At 41.2% G+C, this 22362-nt stretch overlaps 1 protein-coding gene and 1 long non-coding RNA gene across 65 annotated transcripts in view; one reads left to right on the forward strand and one right to left on the reverse strand.

The window, feature by feature from the left end:
• Window positions 1-7794, forward strand: part of FRY (FRY microtubule binding protein) — a 428089-nt gene extending 420295 nt beyond the window's left edge. For 13 of the 16 annotated variants that reach the window (XM_044927339.2, XM_044927345.2, XM_044927344.2 and 10 more), the window contains 4 exons: window positions 1551-1568; window positions 3590-3700; window positions 5065-5267; window positions 6402-7794. In XM_044927339.2, the coding sequence (XP_044783274.1) occupies window positions 1551-1568; window positions 3590-3700; window positions 5065-5267; window positions 6402-6660 (591 nt within the window). In that variant the 3' untranslated portion in view covers window positions 6661-7794. The remainder of the gene's footprint in view (window positions 1-1550; window positions 1569-3589; window positions 3701-5064; window positions 5268-6401) is intronic. The other 3 variants (XM_044927333.2, XM_006070650.4, XM_044927334.2) reach the window with 2 other exon arrangements.
• Window positions 1-22362, reverse strand: part of ZAR1L — a 91284-nt gene that overhangs the window by 23919 nt on the left and 45003 nt on the right. For 37 of the 49 annotated variants that reach the window (XR_006544143.2, XR_006544139.2, XR_006544140.2 and 34 more), the window contains 3 exons: window positions 6377-6884; window positions 3909-4025; window positions 2633-2729 (listed from right to left, as the gene is read on the reverse strand). This is a non-coding gene — a long non-coding RNA (zygote arrest 1 like). The remainder of the gene's footprint in view (window positions 1-2632; window positions 2730-3908; window positions 4026-6376; window positions 6885-22362) is intronic. The other 12 variants (XR_006544134.2, XR_006544127.2, XR_006544125.2 and 9 more) reach the window with 12 other exon arrangements.

Here is a 22362-nt window from a genome sequence, read left to right on the forward strand (position 1 = left end):
GTTATAAAAATGTCTAGCATAACGGTTATAAAGTTTTCTTGAAAATAGTAAATAACTTGGGTTGTATAATCTTTATCACAGGCTTAAAGCTTTAAAAGGTATTTACAGCCAGGGTCAAAAAAACTACTCAATAAACTTGATACAGCAGTCATCAATGTGCCAGACCCACACGGTATTACTAACAAGTGAGACAAGAAGAGACCCTTAGAAGGCAGGGGGTGAGGGAGTTGGGGGTGAGGGAGTTGGTACTGATGATGCTTTATGTTTGAAGATACTAATAATTTGATAGTTTTATTAATAATTTGATAGTTTTATTTTTTGTATACTGTACCTTATGTTAAGTACAACATATTAAACTGATGATAATTTAGGTTTTTTGGGGAAAGAGTTTTAAAGTAAGTGGTTTTTGTTATCGATGATTAGAAATAGAAGATCCTTAAATACTTTGAAAATCCAGAACCAGATGTATTGACCCATAGTTAGAAATGGCCAAGTGGATTTTTTTTTTAATGTTCAGTCAGGTTGTGGTAATCTCTTACCACATACAGAAACTTTCCCTAACAAGTCTATGATTACAATATGGTGACACCAAAAATATGACAGCTGTAGCTGAACATGGCCCAAGTACAAATTTATATTCTTCTAGACTAATGGTTGGTTTCTAGAAGACTTTTAGAAATTCACTAATGGGGGAAAAATTATAAAAAATAAAATGCAAGGTTACTTGTCATAGCTCACACTTGTTTGGAAGGATAAAGACAACATTCAATCCTTTGAAGTAATATCTAGCTCTCCTGTCAGAGGGCTTCCCTTGTGGCTCAGTTGGTAAAGAATTGGCCTCCAATGCGGGAGACCTGGGTTCAATCCCCGGGTTGGGAAGATCCCCTGGAGAAGGGAAAGGCTACCCACTCCAGTATTCTAGCCTGGAGAATTCCATGGACTATAAAGTCCATGGGGTCGCAAAGAGTCGGACAGAACTGAGCGACTTTCACTCACTCCTGTCAGATATTCTCAATGTGGAAAGCAATAGGACTAAAGAAAATGCCACTTAGATTGTTAATTATATGCTAATTAGATAGTCATAGTTCAGTAGATACGGAGCCAAGTACATAAAAGACTCTGCCTTAACTAACATTTAGCAATGACTGTTTGGGGCGGTAGTTCTTCCAAATTAATCCAATGGCATCTTCACAGTTTTACTACATTTACATGTTATTCACATTTAAACACTAAAATCTTCAAGCAATACAAGTTTTCACTTACAGTCTCCAAGACCAACAGAATCTAAAGCAACTAATCAAGAGAATCTAAAGGATCACAAATTATGTCTTCTAATGACACGTTTCCCATTAGAGCTTGTCTTAAACTGGACCGCTGTGCATGTTGAATGGGTACAACATTTGCAAGCATTTATCACGGTGGGGCGAGCGATGCTAATACTGCTGGACGGCTCTGCTCTTGAAGAGGGCCGTGCTTTCTGTTGCATGCAGTACACTGACCCTGTACTCTCTTTCCTTTCCTTTGTTTCCTGTGCCATGCTTGCTGTGTAGCAAATGGAATCTCTTGCAGTAAGTTAACTTTCTTTCATACTTTGTCCATTTAGGCATGGACCCATAACAAATCTTATTTTTACTGTGACTATTATATCTTTTAGCATGTTTTTCCCTTTTTTGTTTCATTTTCTTTTATTTGGTAGACTAAGACATGTAGTTTTTATTAGCATTCCAGGCTGCTTTCCTCCCAAAATAGAAACCTATGTTGCTATGAACTCTCATGCGCTAGGTGGGGTATTTCTAGTAATAACTACCATTATTGAACACTTAGGAAAGTCAGGGTTTTCATAGCTGGGTTTCACCCTAACTTGTGAAAGGTAACATTCTGTTTTTAGATGATACTTTTTTATCTGCAAGTCTCTGAAAGTTGTCTTTAATACCTGATTTTGAAAGGTTTCCACAAACAAAAGTTTAAATGATCATAAAATGTGTTACTAAAACAACCAAAGACCTAATTTGCATTAACGAGTGAGTATAGCTACTTCTTTAAACTTAGGCTTGTTATAAGCACTGAGAGATCACATAAATTTAAGTAGAATTTCCCCCTACCCAAAGGGCCAGGGAAAAAGGAGAAAGAAAAACTCCATCCAGCATGGTCTTAGCACGAACTGGAGTCATTTTTAAAAATTAGGATCAAACGTATGTTAATAATACCATTAATGGAATATTCTTCCTAAAAACCTAAATTCTTGTCATTTCTCTCCTTAAAGTGATCTGGGGAAAACAATTTTAAGTCACCTCAGCAGTCACCTAAGCACCTCAGCAGCTCTCAATTCTGCATTCTTTTTAGTCTTATTAAGCTTTCCTGGTGGCTTAGATGATAAAGAATCCACCTGGGTCAGTTCCTGGGTTGGGAAGATCCCCTGGAGGAGGGCATGGCACCCTACTCCGGTATTCTTGCCTGGAGAATCCCTACAGACAGAGGAGCCTGGTGGGCTATAGTCCATGGGGTCACAAAGAGTTGGACGTGACTGAGCAACTTTCACACACACACTAAGAGTAAAAGAAAGGCCCTGTTTATCCTTACTTAACCACATTTGAATGGTGAAGTGTTGGTTTAAGCCACATATTTAACTCACTTTCACTGGTGACTGCTGAGCCATGCAGTTCTATCTGGTGAAGGCTGTCCTTTTTCCGCTGGCAGAATCCCGTCCTCTACTTAGGAGCTAACCCTTTCTTGGGATAAACAGGCAAAGTTTAGAGGCCATTAAGCAGATACAGCTCTAACAGTAGTCATGATCATCGGTGTTGGAATTACTCATGGTTTATCCTTACTTTATAGTACGTGTATGCTATATAATGAAAACATTTCCAATTCCAGAGGTGTCTATAGGGCTTAAGGCCCATTTTGTAGGAATAGTTTTTAAAAATTCTTTCCACAGAAAGTTTTGCATGCTTTTCATCATTTCTCCTTTTTGTAAGCACTTTGGGCCCTTTTTATATCTAATTCAACATGTATCTGTTGAGCACTGAGTAGAAACATTGTCGGTAAAACTGGCACAGAACCTTAGACAATCACATGACTTTTCCTGTGTTTACAAACTTTAAGATCCGTGCCTGCACCCTAAGTGGAAGCCGGAATCGTCACGAGGAATAATCTCTCGAGTGTCTCCTGAATTGATAAATTTTGACACCTAGAACCACTTAATGTCGTGCCTTTCAAATATACCTTTAATAAAAAGAAACTGTTTTAAAAGACATATAGCTTATAAAAATTAGCACAACCACAGCTGTAATTTGTAGATATTAAATCTAATGGACAAATATAATGGAAATTTGGCAGTTCACCAAGTCCCTTTATAGCTACTAATTCTATTTAGTAATCTTACAGGATTTGTTTTATTCTATATTACACTGTGAATTTCTCACTGATATTCATTGATTGGATTTTATTGTTCTGTGTTATTTAGAATGGTAACAGCTAGTTACGCTTCCTTGTTTTAAAAAGAAAAAATGTTAGTCTCCACTAAGATTTCACTTACTATGTAAGAATGATCCTTAGTAACTATTTCTTCCTACACAAATTCTCTCTTTAGCAACTGGAACTGTGTCAGAGGTTGTATAAGCTACACTTCCAGCTGCTGCTGCTTTTTCAGTCCTACTGTAAGCTCATCGGCCAGGTGCATGAAGTCAGCTCCATGCCAGAGGTGAGCACCCCCACCCCCAACCCCAGGTCCTGCCATGAGCTCAGCACTGCTTTTCCTTTGTTCTCCCCCTGACCAGTTTATGTGTAATAAAATCACTTGAACATTTATAATCATTTCATTTAAGCACAAGTCTTAAAACACTAGTGTCTCCTATTTATTTCCATGCTCCTTTGGTGGTGCCAGGACTAGGGTGAGGCAAGTGACCTACCTGGACACAAAATGCAAGGACAGCCTTCAGGGTCCCGGGGAGCCAGCTTGGCACAGCGCTGAGGGAGGTGCTCACCCTAGCGATGAGATCCACACACCTTCAGTATTTAAAACTTACCTAAATTTGAAATAAGAGATTCACTTTCAAGCTTTAAAAACTATGTGTCTAAGACAGTCTAACAACTATATAAAAGGCTTATTAACTTCATTTAATTTTGAGCCTGGGGCTGGAGTGTATCATTGTGTCTAAGCAGCATCTGCGTGAAGACTGTCCTTGAGGGCTTCAGTTCTATAGCTTGTTCAGTGAGCAAGCTGGGAATGAAGAAAGGCAAAGATGTTGGGTAAATCAACTTCCCAAAGAAAACAGTCATCCTCAGTTTGCATTAGAAAGGGAAAAAAACCTTTAAATTCACATCTGTTCTTTTTTTAAATGCTCTTGAGGTCAAAATGCAATACAGCTATCTTCAACAGTACACTTCAGGGGCCCTAGAAGTGACACAGATTCTTTTTATGGTTTATTTCTTAATAACACAGGATCTTCTGGTTCCAGTGAATCTGAGGGAAAATATCCTTACCTCTGTGATGAATACTAATGTGACATTACGATTTTTCCTCCTCTCTCTTAAAATTATGTCTTTCATCTTTTCCCAATGCATAAGGATAGGGATAAAAATTTATTCTTCAAACAGGTCCATGTTCATGATTACATTTATTAGGCACTTATGTGCCCAACTGTTTAAATAAGCTGTGAGGTAGATAACATCTTCAGTCTCACAGCACTGAAGGCACATAAGAGTCTATCTGCTTGACCATGCAGTAGTCAAGAATGCAGAAGTGGCATCTAAACCCAGCTTTACCCAGCTCCCCCGCCTGTTCTCTTAGTGCATTTTATCTCTATGTGTTCCCTTCTACTTAAATAGAAAACATTAAGAGGAGTCAATCTTTTATACAAGCAGAGTATGCCAGCTGTTGATACAGTTATTCAATGCATACAGCCCCATAGCCCTACATATATCAAGCAGTATAGTTCCATCAGTCCTGTTTTTAGTTTACTGAGATATTAAGCTTGTGCTTAACCAGACGTCATACAATTTTAATTGGGGATGTAAAATCCAGCCTGCAACTAAATACACTAAAAATACTTTTTTTTTTAACAGCTGCTAAATATGTCCAGGGAACTGAGTGACCTAAAGAAAAACCTGAAGGAGGCCACTGCAGCCATTGCAGCTGACCCTCTTTACGTCGAGGGGGTGTGGTCCGAGCCAACCTTCACATCCACTGAGGCAGCCATCCAGTCCATGCTTGAGTGCTTGAAGAACAATGAACTTGGCAAGGCTTTACGGCAAATAAGGGAATGCAGGTAACGGGACTATTTGTATTGTTGTGTCGTTGCTAAGTCATGTCTGACTCTGACCCCATGAACTTGTAGCCTTCCAGGCTCCTCTGTCCATGGGGTTTCCCAGGCAAGCATACTGGAGTGGGTTGCCATGCCCTCCTCCAGGAGATCGTCCCGACCCAGGGATCAAACCTGCATCTCTTAAGTCTCCTGCATTGGCAGGCGGGTTTTTTACCACTACTGCCACTTGGGAAGCCTGCTAGTTAGAGATGGTTAAAATAAATGCGTGCCTAACAGTCACTTTGTCAGGGCTAGGTACTAAATCACTATAGAAGGAACATTGAGATGTTTATATAAATTCTCTTCAGATCCTTCCCATTACCATGACAGAAACATCAGGTTTCAGAACTTATTGTCTGAAATATGAGTGTTGGTTCTGGTTATCTGTCATCTGTAAAATGTTTAAACACTTGAAAGTATACTCCAAAATAATTTTAAAACTAATTTTTTGAATGTATCCTTTTTGGGACTTTCTCCCTACATTTTGATAGTATATTCACATTCATTGTAACCACAATGCTATAGCAAATAAATGTTTTAAGATTATAGGATTCCATTCTGGCTTTTTTTTTGGCCACATTTTAGTTCCTCAACCAGGAATCAAACCTACGCCCCTCTGCAGTGGAAGCTCAGAGTCTTAACCACTAGGCAGTGAGGAAAATCCCCCTATTTCTGATACTTTTCTTTAGTTTTTTTAATCAAAACCAATAACAATTAATATTCTAAAACTGATTATAGTGATGTTTACACAATTCTGATTACCAAAAAGCCACAGAGTTATATTTTGGATGGCTGAATTGTATAGTGTGTGAATTTTATCTCAATAAAGCTTTTGTATTCATAAAGTAGTTTTCTTATACTAATAAAGGGGAGGGAGGTGGGAGGGAGGTTCAGGATGGGGAACACGTGTACACCTGTGGCGGATTCATGTCAATGTATGGCAAAACCAATACAATATTGTAAAGTAATTAGCCTCCAATTAAAATAAATAAATTTATATAAAAAAAATAAAATTAAGTGCATGCCCATAAAAAAAAAAAAGACTCAACCTTATAAATAACAGTGCCTCTAACCTCTGCTACTCTTTTCTGCCTGCAGAAGTCTGTGGCCCAATGACATCTTTGGAAGCAGTTCTGACGACGAGGTCCAGACACTGCTGAACATTTATTTCCGTCATCAAACTCTGGGACAGACGGGCACTTACGCGTTGGTGGGGTCTAACCAGAGCCTGACTGAGATCTGCACCAAGCTGATGGAGCTGAACATGGAGATCCGGGACATGATCCGCAGGGCCCAGAGCTACCGGGTCCTCACCGCCTTCCTTCCCGACTCCAGCGTGTCCGGCACTAGCCTCTGACAGGAGCCTCCCATCCCCCATGGGCACCAAGCTGGGGGTGCTGCCGTGCTGGGATGACGTCATTCGGTGTCTTCTCAGCCTTCAAAAGGCTTGGTCAGACTGTTCTCCCTCTTGTTACCTGCAGGACTTTTCATAAAGAGGATGGCAGAACTTCCCACGTGTAGCAATACTCTTAAGAACCAAGGTAGCATAGGACCGTTCTGGAACAGCCTCCATCCGTCATCCTGTGTGGCACAAAAATGCGTTAACCTTTTACTGAGCAAAAACTCACTACTGAAGACGTGACTTCCATTGCATACCAAAGCCAACTACTCTGAACAATACCCTCCTTTCTAGAAACAATTTTAGATTGGCAAAAGTGCAATGTTTTCTTCACTAAAAAATATTTTATATTCTAAAACTTGTACATTCTTTTTCCTTTTTTTTTTTTTTGCCTTTTGTGTGTGTGTGAGGTGAGCTGAGGAAGGAGCAGGCAGAATGAAGCTGGCCACTGAAAACTGTAAGACGGTCAAAAGCTGACAGCCTGTGTATGTGAAAAGGGAATTGTAAATGGACAATTTAATGTACACTGAAATTTGAATACCATTACTGTATCTAAAAGGAGCTGCTATGAAGTACCTTTCTTATGTTGCTAGGCTACTGTCTCGGAAAGCCCTGGATCTCTTTGCAGGGGTCTGTGATTAAGACCCTCGCACCAAAAATGGTCCAGATAGACCTTTTTTTAAGGATCTTGGCTGCTTTTTACTAGAATGTTGCTTTTATGAACATATTTATACTACAGAAGGATGAGTGTTAATTTTAACCAACTTTGCCATTTTGTAGAAAAAAGTAAAAGACATCCACATTATAAATTCCAAGTCTCTCCACCTGTTACGCATGCATATTTTAATATCCATGTGGATAGCCAGAAATAGGACATAAAGGTAAAATATGAGTTGTCACTTTGTTTCTTAAGAAATGTCATTTTATTTGTAATATATATGTAAAGGGCCATTCTTAAGTTTTCTCCTTAAATTTAATGCTGTCAAGTGTTAGCTGTGTGCATGTAAACCTGTTGCACATCAGAAACATATTCAAAGTTTATCTATGTAACTTATTCACTCTGTAAATACATTTAAAGTTTTTGTGATGTAATCTCGGTTGACATTCTGTTTAGAACTGCCTTTAAAGTAAAAAAAAAAAGAAAAAAAAAATCATACTGACCACAGGTTTTATTTCTACTTAAGGAAGATTTTTGCTTTGATTTATATTTTTGCATGTGAGTTGCCATGGTGACAATCTCAAGGAGTACCACACGCGTGTGTTCCATGATTGGCAGCCAGGGGGGTTGTGAAGCAAGTACCAAGACTCTGGGAAACAGGAGGTCTCTGTAACCTCTTGAGGTGGACACCAAAGACTGTAACCCTCAGCCAGCTCTCACTACAATCAGAAGCAAGAAACCAGAAAACAAGAGCTCTCATTATCCACAGCCTATCATTACGTTGTCATCCTTAAAATTTTGAAAGAGACCCATTAATGATAAGGAAAAAGTAGTGAGTTCTATTCTTTCACCACAACCCATCTATTCTTCACCCAACTCAAAAAATGGGATCATGGAAACACACAACAATCTAACTTCTATGGTCTTCCTACTCATACTCCTTAGATTAACCAACATAACTTGTTTCCTAATATACAACTAAATCATAAGTAGTAATTCTCTAGAAGTATCCACAACAGAGTCTGATCCAAGATTTTAATTTTACCACAGATACAATTATTAACTGGGTTTTAATGACTTTCTGGACATTGCTGTCAACATACTATTTTGATGATTTTCAACTTACCCTAAAGATGATTAACCATAATCTGTAGAAAAAACTGAATCACAATCTCTTGGGGAGGCGGGGGGGGCAGAATTTCACAAAATGCAGGTTTCTGTGGTTAACAACACTAGGCAACTCTGAGTTCTGCTGGGACCCCCACTAGAATGCACTGATTAGTCGTGACTGAATTTTCCACAGTGGCCTCCTACCCAGCAAAGAACCACCATGATTGGGTTATTCTTTTAAAAAGAGAGTTTTTCAGTAATATCATCTGTAGTTATGAGTAGTAGTGGGTTTTTTTTTTTTCTGTTTTTTTTTTTTAATTTTTTTTAAACAGGTTAATGTGAAAGAGTTCTACTTTTCCTGCTTCTTAACCTCCTCTCCCTTAGTGAAGCAGAAGGGCCCCCTGAAGCTGCAGACAGGCCCCAGCGAAGCCCAACAATCAGTGACTTTAGAGCTGCCCTCAAGTCTCCTGGGGTATCGTGTTCTCCCTCTGTTACTGAAGCCTTAATGTTCACTTCCCCAAGGGCAGGCACAGGAGAGGATGAGTAGGATATCTGCCCTCTCCTTTAGATGCCTATCTCCTCACCTCTGAGGAGGAACACCTTCTCCTACCATCATGCTTTTTAGCCCCAGAATGTCACACACTTTATCCACTGGCACAAAAAAGCAATTCAGGCAGCTGTACTGCAACTTAAGACATAACTTGAGTAGCCTGTAGTGTCCAAATTGAGTATTTTAGTAAAAGCACCATACACTTTAGAGGCATGTGAATGTCCTATTCCCACCAATAGGTAAGACTGTTAATATTAGTAAAGATGTGAGATAAAGATCCTTGTAATTTAGCATTGCACATGTGTGTACAAACATGCACAGAGTTGATTCTTAAGGCTCTTCAGGTTCCAAACCTTAACGCTATCCCTTTCAGTGAATTGTGGAATTACAGAAATAAGGTGGCGGTGGGGGGTGGGTAAAGGTCATGGCAGCTTTGTGCCCTCTCCCCAAACCCTGGCTACACACCTGTTCCCTGTGGGTGTTCATCTGTATCCTTGATCATATCCTTTAGCAAAAAAGCAGTAAATAGCACTACCATTTAAGGCACATCCCTCTCTGAAGCTTGGCATTATCCTTTCTACAACCTCGCTGCTCAGCACACAGATCAACATTAGCTCCCTCTTCTGGGAGCCTGGCAGAAACACAGATCCTCAGGTCCTACGCCAGACCTACAGATTCAGAATCTGCAGTTTAAGAGAACCCTCAGAGAGATCCCCGGACAAGGACCTGAGCTTATCCTCTCACGAAAACACCAAAATCACAACTTTCTGCTGAACAACCATGGGGAACAAATGACTGGAACCTACGAAAAAAGATAATCTACTATCAAAGACAAAAAAGAAGCCACAACAACATGGTAGGAGGGTTCCATTTGCCATATAATCAAATCACGTACCCACAGAGTGGGTGACCCACAAACTGGAAAATCATTTTATCACAGAGGTTCTCCCACAGGAGTGAGAATTCTGAGTGCCAGGTCAGGTTCCCCAGACTGGGGGTCTGGCCATCGGGAGGAGGAGCCCCCAGCGCATTTGGCTTTGAAGGCCAGAGGGGCTTGACCTCAGGAACTCCACAGAACTGGTGGAAGCAAAAATGCCACTCTTGGAGGGTCACATAAGATTTCATGCACACTGGGACCCAGCAGAAAAAGCAGTAGCTTCATAAGAGCCTGGCCCAGACCTACCTGCTAGTTTTAGATGGTGTTCTGGGGAGGCAGAGGGCTGCTATGACTCATTGCAGGGACAAGGACACTGGTGGCAGAGGTATTGGGGAGTACTCATTTGCATGAACGGTCCTTGAGGCCATCATTTTGAGGCCAAGACCTAGCCCCACCCAACAGCACAAAGGCTACAGTGCTGAGATGCCCGAGGCCAAACAACATAGCCCTGCCCTTCAGACAGGCTGCTTAAAGTCTTCCTGAGCTCACAGACACCTATAAATACACCTCTTGACAGAGCCAGCGATCAACGCAAAGAATTAGAGGAAAACAACAGAATGGGAAAGACTAGAGATCTCTTCAAGAAAATTAGAGATATCAAGGGAACATTTCATGCAAAGATGGGCTTGATAAAAGACAGAAATGGAAGCAGAAGAGATTAAGAAGAGGTGGCAGGAATACACAGAAGAACTGTACAAAAAAGATCTTCACGACCCAGATAATCACAATGGTGTGATCACTGACCTAGAGCCAGACATCCTGGAATGTGAAGTCAAGTGGGCCTTAGAAAGTATCACTACGAACAAAACTAGTGGAGGTGATAGAATTCCAGTTGAGCTACTTCAAATCCTGAAAGATGATACTGTGAAAGTGCTGCACTCAATGTGCCAGCAAATTTGGAAAACTCAGCAGTGGGCACAGGACTGGAAAAGGTCAGTTTTCATTCCAATCCCAAAGAAAGGCAATGCCAAAGAATGCTCAAACTACCGCACAATTGCACTCATCTCACACGCCAGTAAAGTAATGCTCAAAATTCTCCAAGCCAGGCTTCAGCAATACATGAACCGTGAACTTCCAGATGTTCAAGTTAGTTTTAGAAAAGGCAGAGGAAGCAGAGAACAAATTGCCAACATCCACTGGATCATGGAAAAAGCAAGAGAATTCCAGAAAAACATCTATTTCTGCTTTATTGACTATGCCAAAGCCGTTGACTATGTGGGTCACAATAAACTGTGGAAAATTCTGAAAGAGATGGGAATACCAGACCACCTGACCTGCCTCTTAAGAAACATATATGCAGGTCAGGAAGCAACAGTTAGAACTGGACATGGAACAACAGACTGGTTCCAAATAGGAAAAGGAGTATGTCAAGGCTGTATATTGTTACCCTGCTTATTTAACTTCTATGCAGAGTACATCATGAGAAACGCTGGGCTGGAAGAAGCACAAGCTGAAATCAAGATTGCCAGGAGAAATATCAATAACCTCAGATATGCAGATGACACCACCCTTATGGCAGAAAGTGAAGAGGAACTACAAAGCCTCTTGATGAAAGTTAAACAGGAGAGTGAAAAAGTTGGCTTAAAGCTCAACATTCAGAAAACTAAGATCATGTCATCTGGTCCCATCACTTCATGGTAAACAGATGGGGAAACAGTGGAAACAGTGTCAGACTTTATTTTTTTGGCTCCAAAATCACTGCAGATGGTGACTGCAGCCATGAAATTAAAAGACGCTTACTCCTTGGAAGGAAAGTTATGACCAACCTAGATAGCAGATTGAAAAGCAGAGATGTTACTTTGCCAACAAAGGTCTGTCTAGTCAAGGCTATGGTTTTTCCAGTGGTCATGTATGGATGTGAGAGTTGGACTGTGAAGAAAGCTGAGCGCTGAAGAATTGACGGTTTGAACTGTGGTGTTGGAGAAGACTCTTGAGAGTCCCTTGGACTGCAAGGAGATCCAACCAGTCCATCCTAAAGGAGATCAGTCCTGGGTGTTCATTGGAAGGACTGATGCTGAAGCTGAAACTCCAGTACTTTGGCCACCTCATGCGAAGAGTTGACTCATTGGAAAAGACCCTGATGCTGGGAGGGATTGGGGGCAGGAGGAGAAGGGGACGATAGAGGATGAGATGGCTGGATGGCATCACTGACTCGATGGACGTGAGTTTGAGTGAACTCCGGGAGATGGTGATGGACAGGGAGGCCTGGCGTGCTGTGATTCATGGGGTCGCAAAGAGTCAGACACGACTGAGGAACTGAACTGAAATGACAGAGCCAGAGGGATAAGACCCAACTCTATCGATCAACGGGCTGGCATGAATCCCTCCCACCGGGAAGCCTGAACAAGCCTCGGACCACACTCATCTGCCAGAGGGAAGACACCAGAAATGAGAGGAACTACAGTGTGGCAGACTGTGGGACAGTAAACACACAAAGTTAGACAAAATGAGACAGCAGAGGAATATATTCCAGAGGAAGGAACAAGATAAAATCCTAGAAGAATAAATAAGTTAAATGAAGATGGTCAATCAAACCAAAAAAGAATTCAGAGTAATGATAATAAAGGAAAGGACCCAAGATCTCAGATGTCCTTCTTATCATAGGAGACTGGAATGAAAAAGTAGGAAGTCAAGAGATACCAGGAGTAACAGGCAAATTTGCCCTTGGAGTACAAAATAAAGCAGGGTAAAGGTTCACAGAGTATTGCCAAGAGAACGCACTGCTCATAGCAAACACCCTCTTCCAACAACACAAGAGAAGACTCTACACACGGACATCACCAGATGGTCAATACCAAAATCAGATTAACTAAATTCTCTGCAGCCAAAGATGGAGAAGCTCTATACAATCAGCAAAAAGAAGACTAGGAGCTGACTGTGGTTCAGATCATGAACTCCTTATTGCCAAATTCAGACTTAAATGAAGAAAGAAAGTAGGGAAAACCACTAGACCATTCGGGTATGACCTAAATCAAATCCCTTACTACTATACAGTGGAAGTGAGAAATAGATTTAAGGGATTAATCTGATAGACAGAATGCCTGAAGAACTATGGACAGAGGTTCATGACATTCTACAGGAGGTGGTGATCCAAGACCATCCCCAAAAAAAGAAATGCAAAAAGGCAAAATGGTTGTCTGAGAAGGCCTTACAGATAGCTGAGAAAAGACTAGCTAAAGGCAAAGGAGAAAAGAAAAGATATACCCATTTGAATGCATTGTTCCAAAGAATAGCAAGGAGAGATAAGAAAGCCTTCTTCAGAGATCAATGCAAAGCAATAGAGGAAAACAACAGAATGGGAAAGACTAGAGATATCCTCAAGAAAATTAGAGATACCAAGGGAACATTTAATGCAAAGACTGGCACAATAAAGGAGAGAAATGGTGTGGACCTAACAGAAGCAGAAGATATTAAGAAGGGGTGGCAAGAATACACAGAAGAACTATACAAAAAAGATCTTCAGGACCCAGATAACCACAATGGTGTGATCACTGACCTAGAGCCAGACATCCTGGAATGTGAAGTCAAGTGGGCCTTAGGAAGCATCACTATGAACAAAGCTAGTGGAGGTGATGGAATTCCAGTTGAGCTATTTAAAATCGTAAAAGATGATGCTGTGCAAGTGCTGCACTTAATATGCCAGCAAATTTGGAAAACTCAGCAGTGGCTACAGGAATGGAAAAGTTAAGTTTTCATTCCAATCCCAAATAAGGGTAATGCCAAAGAATGTTCCAACTACCGCACAATTGCACTCATCTCACCCGCCAGCAAAGTAATGCTCAAAATTCTCCAAGCAAGGCTTCAACAGTGCATGAACCCTGAACTTCCAGATGTTCAAGTTGGATTTAGAAAAGGCAGAGGAACCAGACATCAAATTGCCAACATCCGCTGGATCATAGAAAAAGCAGCATAATTCCAGAAAAACATCTACTTCTGCTTTATTGATTATACCAAAGCCTTTGACTGTGTATATCACAACAAACTGTGGAAAATTCTTAAAGAAATGGGAATATCAGACCACCTTATCTTCCTCCTGAGAAATCTCTATGCAGGTTATGATGCAACAGTTAGAACCGGACATGGAAGAAAAGACTGGCTCCAAACTGGGAAAGGAGTACGTTAAGGCTATATATTGTCACCCTGCTTCTTTAACTTCTATGCAGAGTACATCATGTGAGATGCCAGGCTGGATGAAACACAAGCTGGAATCAAGACTGATGGGAGAAATACCAATAACCTCAGATGCGCAGATGACACCACCCTATGGCAGAAAGTGAAGAGCCTCTTGATGAAAGTGAAAGAAGAGAGTGAAAAACCTGGCTTAAAACTCAACATTCAGAAAACTAAGATCATGGCATCCAGTTCCATCACTTCATGGCAAATAGATGGGGAAACAATAGAAACAGTGAGAGACTTCATTTTCTTGGGCTCCAAAATCACTGCAGACGGTGACTGCAGCCATGAAATTATTTGACACTTGCTCCTTGGAAGAAAAGCTATGACAAACCTAGACAGCATATTAAAAGCAGAGACATTACTTTGCTGACAAAGGTCCATCTAGTCTCCAAGCTACGGTTTTTGCAGTAGTCATGTATGGATGTGAGAGCTGGACTACAGAGAAAGCTGAGCACCAAAGAATTGATGCTTTTGAACTGTGGTGTTGGAGAGGACTCCTGAGAGTCCCTTGGATTGCAAGGAGATCAAACCAGTCAATCCTAAAAGAAATCAGTCCTGAATATACATTGGAACGCCTGATGCTGAAGCTGAAATTCCAACCCTCTGGCCACCTGATGCAAAGAACTGATTCATTGGAAAAGACCCTGATGTTGGGAAAGATTGAAGGCAGGAGGAGAAGGGGATGACAGAGGATGAGATGGTTGGATGGCATCACCGACTCGATGGACATGAGCTTGAGCAACCTCCAGGAGTTGGTGATGGACAGGGAAGCCTGACATGCTGCAGTCCATGGGGTCACAGAGTTGGACATGACTGAGCGACTGAACTGAAGATCTCAGAAAAAGAATGGAGGTACAGACTGGGAAGACACAAGAAATGATTAACAAAGAGCTAAAAAGTTTAAAGAACAGAGATATACAAAACAATAACTGAAATGAAAAGCAGACTAGAAGGAATCAATAGCAAAATTAATGAGGCAGAGGAACAGATAAGTGAGGTGGAAGACAGAATGGTGGAAATCACTGCAATGGAACAGAATAGAGAAAGAATGCAAAGAAATAAAAAGACCTCTGGAACAACATTAAGCTCACAAACATTTGCATTAAAAGGGTACTAGGAAGAAAATAGAGAAAGGACCTGAGAAAATAATTGAGGAAAAAATACCTGAAAAATTCCCACAGGGGAAAAGAAATAGTCACCCAAGTCCAGGAAGTGTAAAGTCCCCACAGGATAAACTCAAGGGGGAATCAGCCAAGACACACATTAACCATATTGACAAAAATTAAAGACAAATAGAAAAAAAAAATTTTTTTAAGAGAAAAGCATCAAATAACATACAAGGTTATCTGATAACATAAGGTTATTAGCTGATTTTTCAGCAGAAACCCTGAAGGCTACAGGAGAGTGGCACAATTTAAAGTAATGAGAGGGGAAAACCTACAACCAACAATACTTTATCTAACCAGCAAGATTCTCAGGTTCAACAAAGAAATCAAAAGTGTTACAGACAAGCAAAAGTTAAAGAGAATTTAACACAACCAAATCAGCTAAAGAAACTTCTCTAAAGTTTCTTTAGAGAATAAAAGGCCACAATCAGAAACAAGAAAATTATGAACCAGAAAGCTCACTGGTAAAGGCAAACACATATTTAGGGTAGAAAAGTATCCACACACAAATATGATATTTAAACCAGAAATAGAAAATGAGAGTACAAACGCAGGATATTGAAAATACACTTAAAATTAAGAGATCAGCAAACTTAAAACAATCTTGTACATACATAGACTGGTATATCAAAACCTCATGGTACTCTCAAACCAAAAATGTATAATAGGACTTCCCTGGTGTCCCAGTGGTTAGGAATCTACCTGCCAATGCAGGGGACACAGGTTCCATCCTGGGTCCAGCAAGATTCCACATACTGTGGCAACTAGGCCCATGCACCATAGCTACTGAGCCCAAACACTGGAGCCCATGCTCCACAACAAGAGAGGCCACCACAGTGAGAAGCCTGTGCACTGCAACTAAGGAGTAGCCCCTGCTCACAGCAACCAGAGCAGGATAGCACGCGGCAAAGACAACACACCACAGTCAAAAATAAAGTCTTTGGAAAAAAAACCAAAAACCTGTAACAGATGTGCACACAAAAAAGAAAAAGGAATCCAAACACATCACTGGAGACAGTCATCAAATGACAAGAGAAAAGAACAAAAGAGGAAGGAGAGAAAAAACCTATGAAAACATGATGCATATATCCATTAATATACAATGTTTGCTTTTCTCTTTCTGATACCACAGAAATACAAAGAATCGTTAAGAGACTACTATAAGCTCTTTATAAGCCATTATATGCTAATAAAATGGACAACCTATTAGAAATGGATTAATTCTTAGAAAGGTACAATCCCTTGAGACTGAACCAGAAAGAAATAGAAAATATGAACAGACCAATCACAACCACTGAAGTTGAAACAGTGATTTCAAAACTCCCACAAACAAAAGTCCAGGACCCAATAGCTTCATAGGCAAATTCAATGAAAAATTTACAGAATAATTAACATCTATCCTTTTGAAACTATTTCCAAAAACTGCATAGGAAAGAACATTCTCAAACTCACTCTATGAGGCCACCATCACCATGATACCAAAATCAAAGACATCACAACAAAGAAAATTACAGGCCAATATCACTGTTGACCATAGAAGCAAGAATCCTTAACAAAATACTAGCAAGCCAAGCCCAAAGATACATTAAAAGGATCACAACCACAACCAAGTGGAATTTATCCCAGGGATGTCAGGATTTTTTCAGTGTCAGCAAATCAGTGATATACCACAGTAACAACCTGAAGAATAAAAACCATAATCAACCTCAATAGATGAATAAAAAGTTTTTTACAAAATCCAATTTATGGTTTTAAAATCCATTTATGATTTAAAAAAAAACTCCAGAAAAGTGGGAACAAAGAGGACATACCTCAATATAATATAGGTCGTTTATGACAAACCTACATCTAACATCATACTCAAAAGTGAAAAGCTGAAAGCATTTCCTCTAAGAAACAAGTCAAGGATGTTGTTCACTCTCACCACCTTCTTTCAACATAGCTTTGGAAGTCCTAGCCATGGCAATCAGAGAAGAAAAAGAAATAAAAGGAATCCAAATTGGAAAAGTAGTAGTAAAACTGTCACTGTTGGCAGACAACATGATACTATACACAGGAAATCATAAAGACACTACCAAAAAACTACTAGAGCTCATCAATGAATTCAATATAGTAAGTCACCTGTATATGAATCTTCAAGTTGGTGAATTTTTCAAAGATAAGAACGTGTGGTCACATGTCCAATCATGTGTTAGTTCATATGTCTGGAGTACACTGTCACAGTCATAAAAAGCATTGACTTTGCTTGGGTGATGTTATGGCCATCACCATGAAGGGGATTGGGAAGAAACTTTGCCCACAGTTTGTTCATGATTTTTGAGGGTTTAAGAAAGTGGATGAAAAGTTCAAAGAGGTCTTCAGCAACTTAGTGGCCCTTGGTGAGAAGCTGGAGCTAGATATGCAAGAGGACGCCTTCATGAACTCCTTGCTGCGCAACCTGAGGAGCTTACACGAACCCTAACCCTAACGCTAACCCTACCCTAAGCCTGATGCTCACTGGAACTCGAATTTGGGGGTGCAGAGTTTTGGGGTGAGGGGGTACACGAATCCTAACCCTAACCTTAACGCTAACCCTGACCCTAAGCCTGACGCTAACTCGAACTCGAATTTGGGGGTGCGGAGTTTTGGGGTGAGGGGGTGCACGAACCCTAACCCTAACCCAAATAAATAAATTAATTAAATAAAAATAAATCCCGGCTGCTTCCTGCCTAAGCTCCGCCCCTTCTGGTCTCAGCCCCACCCAGCAAAAAAGAGGGTGCTCCTCTCCCTTTCCGCTGCTGCTGCTGCTGCTAAGTCGCTGCAGTCGGGTCCGACTCTGTACGACCCCATAGACGGCAGCCCACCAGGCTCCCCCGTGCCTGGGATTCTCCAGGCAAGAACACTGGAGTGGGTTGCCATTTCCTTCTTCAAGGCATGAAAGTGAAAGTGAAGTTGCTCGGTCGTGTCCGACTCTTAGCGACCCCATGGACTGCAGCCCACCAGGCTCCGCCATCCATGGGATTTTCCAGGCAAGAGTACTGGAGTGGGGTGCCATTGCCTTCTCCTCCCTTTCCGCTAGGGGCTCCCTATCCTACCCCTAGCCCTAGCGCCTACCTCCTAACCCTAACCCTATGCTCCTAGACCCTACCTGGGATTCGTACTCCTAACCTACGGACCTGCCTGCCTACCTGCCTGCCTGACTCTACCCGCTATGCTCCCCATAGCGGGTAGAGTCTGATGGAATTGGAGGCCCAGAGAAAGGACAGAGAGAGACAAGAGGAAGAAGTAACTGAAGAACCAAAGAGATTCATGACACAGAAAATGGCAAGCGGATTTTCTTTATTTGAAGAGATACGGTTAGTTTTCGAGGCACAGGACCTGAATGTAGAGTTATACACAAAGTTGCAGCAGTTCAGAATGTAATCCATAAATCAGTGCTACTGTGTGTCAGCTATAATGAGAAAAAAAGAGCTAATATTCTGACATCACTGGATAATGTTTTCAAGAGGGTAGATAGAATTGAATCCAGTAAGGACCCAGAACCTGTGCCATCAATATCAAGCTTGAGTGAAACTGCAGCTTGCCCTACATCTCCTATTGCTGACAATCCCTCAGCTCTACAACATCCCACTTCCTCTCTCTCCTCCAGCCAGTACCTTTGCTTGCCTGTTCACGCGATGTCAGCCCCTGTATGCTAGATGTTGTACCCTACTGTATTTTTCAAGGTACTGTATGGAATAGGCCAGTTTTCATTCCAACACCAAAGGAGGGCAATGCCAAAGAATGTTCAAAATACCAAACAACTCCTCACAATTCACATGCCAGCAAGGTAATGCTCAAAATCCTTCAAGCTAGGCTTCAACAGATGTGAACCGAGAACTTTCAGATGTACAAGCTGGATTTAGAAAAGGCGGAGGAACTATAGACCAAATTGCCAACATCTGTTGGATTATAGAAAAAGCAAAGAAATTCCAGAAAAACATCTACTTCTGCTTCACTGACTACAGTAAGGCCTTTGACTGTGTAGATCACAACAAACTGGAAAATTCTTAAAAGAGATAGGAATACCAGACCATCTTACCTGCCTTCTGAGAAACCTGTATGCAGGTCAAGAAGCAACAGTTAGAACTGGACATGGAACAACAGACTGGTTCAAAATTGGGAAAGGCATATATCAAGGTTGTATACTGCCACCATGCTTATTTAACTTATATGCAGAGTACATGGTGTAAAATTCCAGGCAGGATGAATCACAAGTTGGAATCAAGATTTCCAGAAGAAATATCAACAACCTCAGATATGCAGATGATACACTCTAAAGAGGAACTAAAGAGCCTCACGATGAGGGAGAAAGAGGAGTGAAAAACCTGGCTTAAAACTCAACACTGAAAAAACTAAGATCATGGCATTGGTCCCATCACTTCATGGCAAATAGCTGGGGGAAAGTGGAAACAGTGGCAGATATTATTTTCCTGGGCTCTAAAATCACTGCAACGGAGACTGCAGCTGCAAAATTAAAAGATGCCTTCGAAGAAAAGCTATGACAAACCTAGACAGTGTTTTAAAAACCAGACATCACTTTGCAGACATAAGTCTGTACAAAGCTATGGTTTTTCCAGTAGTCATGTACAAATGTGAGAGGTGGACCATAAAGAAGGCTGAGCAGTGAAGAACTGATGCTTGTGAATTGTGGTGCTAGAGAACTCTTGAGAGCCCCTTGGACAGCAGAGAGATCAAACCAGTCAATCCTAAAGGAAATCAACCCTGATTGGAAGGACTGATGCTGAAGCTCCAATATTTTGGCCACCTGATGTGAAGAGCTGACTCATTGGAAAAGACTCTGATGCTTGGAAAGATTGAGGGCAGGAGAGGGGGCAACAGAGGATGAGATGGTTGGATGGTATCATCAACTCAATGGACATGAATCTGAGCAAACTCTGGGAGATAGAGAATGACAGGGAAGCCTAGCATGCTGCAGTCCAAGGGGTCACAAAGATTTGGACACGATTTAACAACTGAACAACAATTTTAAGATTAAAAATGTTTATTTTTTTGTTTGTTTTTATGTATTATTTGTGTAAAAAGTATTACAGGCCTACTATAGTGCTTTATAGCTGACTGTGTTCATTGGGTACCTAGGCTAACCTTGTTAGACTTATGAACAAACTGGACTTACAAACATGCTCTTGAAATGGAAAGCATTCATATGCAGGGGACTGACTGTAAAGTTGTAGGATACAAAATTAATATAGAAATATCTTACATTTCTATACACTAACAATGAAAGATCAGAAAGAGAAATTAAAGAAACAATCTCATTTATCATCAAAAAGAATAAAAACCTAGGAATAAACCTACCTAAGGAAGCATAAGTCCCTTCATGGATCACTGCCTTGTTGTGGCAAAGGGGCTTGTGTAACTCAATGAAGCTATGAGCCATGCTGTGCAGGGCCACCCAAGATGGACGAGTCATAGCAGGGAGTTCTGACAAAACATGATCCACTGGAGGAGGGAATGGCAAACCAACCCAGTATACTTGCTGTGAGAACCTCATGAACTGTATAAAAGGCCAAAAAGACAGGACATGAAAAGATGAGTCCCCCATGTCTGAAGGTGTCCAACGTGTTACTGCGGAAGAGTGGAGGAGAATTACCAATAGCCCCAGAAGGAATGAAGCAGCTGTGCCAAAGTGGCTATGATGCTAGCTGTTGCTGTGTCTACTGACAAAAGTAAAATCTGATGCTGCAAGGAATAGTATTGTATAGGAACCTGGAACAGTAGGTCCATGAATCAAGGAAAACTGGACATGGTCAAGCAGGAGATGGTAAGAATAAACATAGGTATCTTAGGAATCAGCAAACTAAAATGCACAGAAATAGGCAAATTTAATTCAGATGACCATTATATCTACTACTGTGGGCAAAAATCCCATAGAAGAAATGGAGTAGCCCTCATAATCAACAAAAAAGTCCAAAATACAGTAGTTGGGTGTAACTTCAAAAATGACAGAATGATTTCAGTTCATTTCCAGGGCAAAGCCATTCAACATCACAGTAATCCAAGTCTATGCCCCTACTATCAATGGTGAAGTTGATCAGTTCTATGAAGACCTAGTGGAGAAGGCAATGGCACCCCACTCCAGTACTCTTGCCTGGAAAATCCCATGGACGGAGGAGCCTGGCAGGCTGCAATCCATGGGGTCGCTAAGAGTCGGACACGACTGAGCGACTTCACTTTCACTTTTCACTTTCATGCACTGGAGAAGGAAATGGCAACCCACTCCAGTGTTCTTGCCGGGAGAATCCCAGGGACGGGGGAGCCTGGTGGGCTGCCGTCTATGGGGTCGCACAGTGTCAGACACGACTGAAGTGACTTAGCATAGCATAGCATAGCATGAAGACCTAGAAGACCTCCTAGAACAAACCCCTAAAAAGATGTTCTAGTCATCATTGGGGACTGGAATGCAAAAGAAGGAAGTCAAGATATACCTGGAGTAACAGGCAAGTTTGGCCTTGGAGAACAAAATGAAGCAGGGCAGAGGCTAGCTGAATTTTGCCAAGAGAATGCACAGCTGCTGCTGCTGCTGCTAAGTCGCATCAGTCGTGTCCGACTCTGTGCGACCCCAGAGATGGCAGCCCACCAGGCTCCTCTGTCCCTGAGATTCTCCAGGCAAGAACACTGGAGTGGGTTGCCATTTCCTTCTCCAAGAGAATGCACTAGTCATAGCAAATACTCTTTTTCAACAATACAAGAGACAACTTTACACATGGACATCACCAAATGGTCAACACTGAAATCAAATTGATTACATTCTTTGTAGCCAAAGATTAAGAAGCTGTATACAGTCAGCAGAAATAAGACCTGGAGCTGACTGTGGCTCAGATCATCAACTTCTCATAGCAAAATTCAGGCTTAAAATAAGAAAACCAGGAAAAATACTAGGCCAGCCAGGTATGACTTAAATCAAATCCTGTATGAATTTGCATTAGAGTTAATGAGTAGATTTAAGGGACTAGATCTAGATAACAGTGGGCCTGAAGAACTATGGACAGAGGTCCATAATACTGTACAGGAAGTGGTGAAC

Source organism: Bubalus bubalis, chromosome 13, assembly GCF_019923935.1.
Source record: "Bubalus bubalis isolate 160015118507 breed Murrah chromosome 13, NDDB_SH_1, whole genome shotgun sequence".
Lineage (NCBI taxonomy): Eukaryota > Metazoa > Chordata > Mammalia > Artiodactyla > Bovidae > Bubalus > Bubalus bubalis.